Source organism: Dermacentor albipictus, chromosome 1, assembly GCF_038994185.2.
Source record: "Dermacentor albipictus isolate Rhodes 1998 colony chromosome 1, USDA_Dalb.pri_finalv2, whole genome shotgun sequence".
Taxonomy (NCBI): Eukaryota; Metazoa; Arthropoda; class Arachnida; order Ixodida; family Ixodidae; genus Dermacentor; species Dermacentor albipictus.
Window position 1 is genome coordinate 58,678,977 of NC_091821.1, and position 6,000 is coordinate 58,684,976.

General features: G+C 41.8%; 1 protein-coding gene across 1 annotated transcript in view; it reads left to right on the forward strand.

The window, feature by feature from the left end:
• The window catches only part of SPARC (secreted protein, acidic, cysteine-rich), a 37,848-nt gene extending 33,939 nt beyond the window's left edge, over positions 1 to 3,909 (forward strand). The window contains exons 7-8 of the mRNA XM_065428635.1: positions 853 to 1,001; positions 3,614 to 3,909. Coding sequence (XP_065284707.1) covers positions 853 to 1,001; positions 3,614 to 3,651 — 187 coding nt within the window. The 3' untranslated portion in view covers positions 3,652 to 3,909. The remainder of the gene's footprint in view (positions 1 to 852; positions 1,002 to 3,613) is intronic.
• The last annotated feature ends 2,091 nt before the right edge of the window (positions 3,910 to 6,000 follow it).

The following is a 6,000-nucleotide window of genomic DNA, read 5'->3' on the forward strand; positions in this document are numbered from 1 at the left end:
GAACAAGAATTCAGGATTGCCAGGGACTCTGATCATGAGAAGGAAATTTACAGAATAATAAAAATGGGCTGGAGTGCATTCGGCAGGCAGGGTCAGATCCTGACTGGAAGCTTACCATTATCATTAAAAAGAAAGGTGTACAATTAGTGCATTTTACCAGTGCTGACATATGGGGCAGAAACTTGGAGACTGACAAAGAAGTTCGAAAACAATTAAGGACTGCACGAAGAGCGATGGAACAAAGAATGTTAGGCATAACGTTGAGAGACAGGAAGGGAGCAGTGTGGATCAGAGAGCAAACAGGAATAGCAGATATTCTAATTGACATTAAGAGAAAGAAACGGAGCTGGGCAGGTCATGTACTGTGTAGGTTGGATAACTGGTGCACCATTAGGGTTACAGAATGGGTGCCAAGAGAAGGAAAGCACAGTCGAGGATGGCAGAAGACTAGGTGGGGTGATGAAATTAAGAAATTCGCGGGCGCTAGCTGGAATCAGTTGGCGAGGACAGGGGTAATTGGAGATTGTAAGGAGAGGCTTTCATCCTGCAGCGGACATAAAATAGGCTGATGATGATGATGATAATATAGTATAGTATAGTATAATATAATATGCATCCTTTGATTCTGAAAGCACCGCATTTCGATTGGGTCAAGTACTTTCATCCATGTTATGCAGAGTTTTGTTACATGCAAATTTACTATGATGGTGTTACTGTGCTTAAGCGTTTCTTTAATTTTTTAAATAAAAATTTATTGACACATGCAATGTGCAGCATTGAAAATGAAGCTGTTGGAATAGTCTTGTGACACAAAGAAAAAGATCACACCATTACTGTTGCTTGTGCATGCAGGGCTGTTTCGAGGCACGAACTCTTCCCCCTCCGTGCTCCTCTCCTATCCATGGAGCACTGCATCGCTCCATTCCTGAATGGGTGTGACAAGGACGATGACCACACCATCACCCTCAAGGAGTGGGGAGAGTGCCTGGGCCTTGAGGATGGTGAGGAATCCCGTTCACTCTGTTAGGTGTGAAATGAGTGCACAAAATGTGCCGGCAACATTAGAGGTTCACTGAAAAAAACAAAATGTTGAAGGATTAAACTTCTGGGACTGTGCATAAGTCAATCAATTTAGTCTGGATAAGAGGTTTGGTATGTTAGAAGGGGGGACACAGAACTGAAAGACTGGTGCTGTTGTACTTTAAAGAAGTTCTGCATCAGCTCCTTGTGAGATTGTATTTTGGCAGCATCTGCTCCATGCTAGTGTACTGTTTTCCGACCAAAAAAAAATTATTAAATTGCACTTAATAGTTGGAAAAATTAACCTGGCATTACTTGTCAACTTTCCCAGCGCAAACAGGAGTGCACTTCACACACATGCATTTTTTTTCCGCTTTAACACTACTAGTGCTAACACGAAAAAAAAAAGAAAGAACAAACGGAGCAGTAGAGATGCTTTCACATGAGAAGTGTTCATATATAACCCAAGAAACATTTGCAGAATTTTATTCCTTCACATTTTTAATGTGATTAATAAAGGAAAAATGAGGCATCCACCCTATCGTAGCAATTGCTATAAAGGAAACCCATACGGGTCCCTTGAAAGAAAAACCTCACAGTTGAAGAAAAATTCGTCCTGGTATGGGATTTTTAATGTGCTGTGCACAAATACCTGCACCACTGGGAGCCAAGACATTGAGTACATCTTAGAGAAAGACATTACGACAAATTTAGCGAACATTTCTTGAGATATGTAATTACCAAAAACCAACAGAATAAGACTGCTGTTAGTTTTGGGCAAACACGTAAAAAAAAAGTGATGATGGTAATACTAATAACAAAAACAACTGCATTTTGTGGTTGTGGTTACAAGTTTTTTTTTATGCCAACTACTTACTCAAAGCTTACAACTAGTGAAGCATCGAAAACCAAGTACACACTAGGAAACAAGTTTCAGCATAGTTGATTCATACTGCAAGACACTAGGCTAATTACTGGTCCAACCCTTGATATGATAGAATCCCTTTCCTTGGCTTTTGCTCAAGGGGACCTGTCTATTATCTGGAATGTGTCCCGAAAATATATTGTGGTGTGGAAAGATGTCTCGGAATGCTAGAAACATGCATAGTTTAATCCCTTAAGGAATTATGTTTAAATTGGAGCAGAAAGTTGCTCAAAGATCACACGAGGTGACAGTATAGAGAATTTTTGCTGGAAATTGGTGTCGCTCTTGCTTCATTTATTGTCGCATCAGCTACTACATGCGGCCCATACTCAGTTTCACACATAGCAGGCAATGCTGCGGAAGCTACGCAAGTAATGCATCCATAGAAATCGCACTCTGTACATATCACAGTGCAGTTACTTTTGGTCTGCAACGACTTCTAAAGAATATATTATGTATTACAAGTACTACTTGTAGCCATAAGTTTATGTCAAATTACACATAGTGCACTTTTGTGCTTCCAGTATGTGGTGTATTTACGGTTGCCGACTATAGAGTAGACGAAGTTGAAACAAAAGAGGGTGGGGGGCGCTGACTGGCGACGACCGACCCCGTCAGTCAGTGCCAGGTGCTGCGAGCCAGCACCTGCAGCAATGTTGCACAAATATGTTTAGTCCTACCATGCCATGATTTTAACATGAATGGTGCAGTAGTTGTCTGGCTAACACGGCTACCAATAAGGAGTTAACGATAAGATAAAGATAATGACAAAAAACAAAACTGACTTTATGTTTACGACAACACAAGACAGAAGGAAAGAATGTACAACTGAGCTGCGAGGGATTATAAAAAGTGAATCTGATTTATTAATTCTTCTTCAGTAGAAAAGAAAGAAAAAGTCAGGACGTTGAGCCATCTCAACTGGGTAAAGTCAGGACTCTGGATTTTTTGCCCTGAAGTCAGGATTGTCCTGCTAAATTCGGGACAGTTGGCAACTCTAGGCGCACCATGTCTTGGTTGCAAGTGCAAATGATGTGCTGTGGTTGCTGGTCGCAGAAACATGCCACCCAGCATGTTTCGTGGTAAATACGTAGGTTGAGATCTCCAATGCCTTTCATGCGACACAAAAGTATGAGACTTAATTTTGCGTCGAGTTACATGATGTGTACCAATATCTTTATTCTATATGGCGATACACTATTTTTTGGCGCAGATGTAAACAATGAGAAGAGCCTTCATAGTGTTGCCTGCTATGTATGAAATGGAGTATAGTGTACATTTATTGCCCCTCTGTTACTTCAGCATGCATGCTTTCTTTGTGCTTCTTGTAAACTTCCCCTATTGGTTCCCTTGATATTTTCTGCTGTCTCATCTTGTTAGTTTTCATTAAACGCATATCTCGGCAGCATTGTCCAAGCATACCAGCATCTTGCAAGTGCCCCTGCTACCCTTGCCGTTCCTCCTAAAGTCATGCTAGGATGCAATAGTATGTTTCTGAAGAAAAATTAAAACAGCTGCACTTTATATCATAAGCTTTTGCCGCCTGTCGCAAGTTGCAGACATTGTCAGCCTCTTATTGTAGCTGTGTCGTGGTGCTCAGGTGGTTTCTCCATTTTTGGGGTTTATCTCCAAGCACCTACCTGACTGCAGTTGGGTTTCCTTTTTCAGGTGAAATCCAGGACAGGTGTGCTCAGATTACTGCCTAGTGCCTTCCATCTTGCCCAAACAACAGATGCTGCACCAGTGCCTCGCCAGGATCACAAAGCATTTCACAAATGTACACTGCCATTTTATATATTCTATGGACACACTGCTGTCAGTGCACAATGCATTTGCTTTACCAGCTCTTGCTTGGCAATGAACAATTTTTTAAAAGACTATTGTTGTTGTTGCTGCCTCATGCTGCCTGTAGCAAGACTCCTGTAGTGCTATTTGCAGAAAATAAAGGTACTTAAAAAAAAAAAGGATTGTCAAGGCCATGTTACAGCCATGAAAGTTCCAAGCTTCCTTGACAGCTGCACTTGCCTTACCAGCATGGAACACTGGTGCAAGAATGGAGCCCCAACAAATGTTTTGAATGCTGCCTCTAGTGGCTGCACTCGGTGGAACCAGTTTGAAACTTGTATACTCAACTTGCTTAACTCATAGTTTGGCTATTCACTTCTGTATTACACAAACCAATTTTTTTTTTTCTACAGTGGAAATGTGCAACAGTACCGTCATTCACAGTATTGACCTCTTCCATGCCTTAGACGAGCTGGGTTCGTCCACGTGTTTCTGGTAAAACTGGTCAAGGATGAGCTCAGCTTGTCAGCGATGCTTTATATTTTCTAGCAATGCCATGGACAAGCCTAGTTTTATCTCGGTGCTTAGTTGAGCTTTTGGTAGATGGCAGTACACTATCTATGGGACAATGCAAGCAGAAGTGAACTTATTCTTTTTGAGGAGGAAAAACATGTTGGCAACTGGGCTCCTTGAAAATTATTTGTCTATTTTTGGTCAGAATTGGGGATAATAGAGTTTTAGAATAGGGTTCGGGGCCCCAAAGAAATAATGTCGAAGCCACTACGCATACGTGCGGTGCAAACTGCATTTGGGTTTTGCGTCGGGCATGCTATTTCACCAATTTAGCGAGAGCCCCAAAAGCTTTGCATCAACGAACATGACGGCACCCATCGAAGTGCCGGCTTTAACATAGCACCAAACTGGGCTCTACGCGTGAAGCTAGCAGAAGTGACTGCGGTTATCGCGTTCACTCATCTAACGTGTGTAATTAAGACTAATTCATTATACACCGCTGACTCTGAATTAAATAGCCAATTTCATGGCTCGTAGGCCTAGGACGGCTTAACTTGACTGGTGAAGGCTTGTAAAGCTGGTTACTCAAATTAAGTACAAATTGCTTGCTGCTAATAGAATAACCTCTAGATTGTAATTAAACATGAAGGTCAAAAATGCTCTTATGATGAAATGATATATTTTAATATTAGTCATAGCTTTTCTTGGACGCTGTAGTGGCGCTGCAAGTGAAAGACAATATGCGCAAACACAAAGCCCTATTCTAAAGCTCTTCATTCCTGTGTGCCCCAACGCTAACACCCACAAAGCTCTTGGGGCCCTAAACTTTGGGGACACCTACTCTAAAACTCTCTTAATAGCACAGCACGGAAGAGGTTAACTATGTGCTTACCAACAAGGCCTAATATAGTGGCCTTGAAGGCATACCGTGGTCCCCTCCCCTTCTAGATAAGTACCACGGCTCTACCAATAGTATATGACTGGAGATGGAATGTCATGCTTAGGCAGCATGTGTTTGATTTGATCACACGTGCATTTTTTTTAGACATTTGTGAGTTTCTGCAGCATATTAATGTGGCTCACTGCCAAATTATGTGTAGTGTCACGGCGTAGTAGTAAAACAACGAATGTCACTTTAAGCCAATGTTTTGACAAGGGGACTTTTTTTTGTTGGGGCAGCAAATAGTTGCTACCCTGACGAAGACAAGTCTCCTTGTTGGAACGTTGGCTTAGAGAGACATTCCTTGTTTGACTACTCTATCACGTCTCCATTTTCTTTTGAACTTGTCTTGTTTGGGCAGTAGCAAGTAGTACACAGGAGCAAGGCATAGTAGGTAGGACGCCATGCAACTGCTATGTGTGCTCAACCTGATCACACAGGGGAACAGCTTTTTAGACATTTACTAGTGTTTGCACACCCAGCACATGACTCACTGTCTAACTGCCTGTTGTGAACAGTATAAGAACTGTGCGCACTGCACACATTGCACTGTCACATTGGCGCATCCACAACTGTTGTTGGAGCAGTACAGTTTGCTGAGTCAGGGTTTTGAGGAAGGCAGTTGATTGTTACAAGTACCAGACAAAGGGACACTAAAGGGAAACAATAAATCAGTTTAGACTAATGGAGTATTGTTTGAGAACCCTGCAGGCAGTCATTTCAAAATAATAGTTTGATTATTAGATGAGGAAATGGAGGTCGAAGTATCAGTTTTGAATTTCGCGCCGAAATCTCAACGCCACAACGTCAGCGTGAC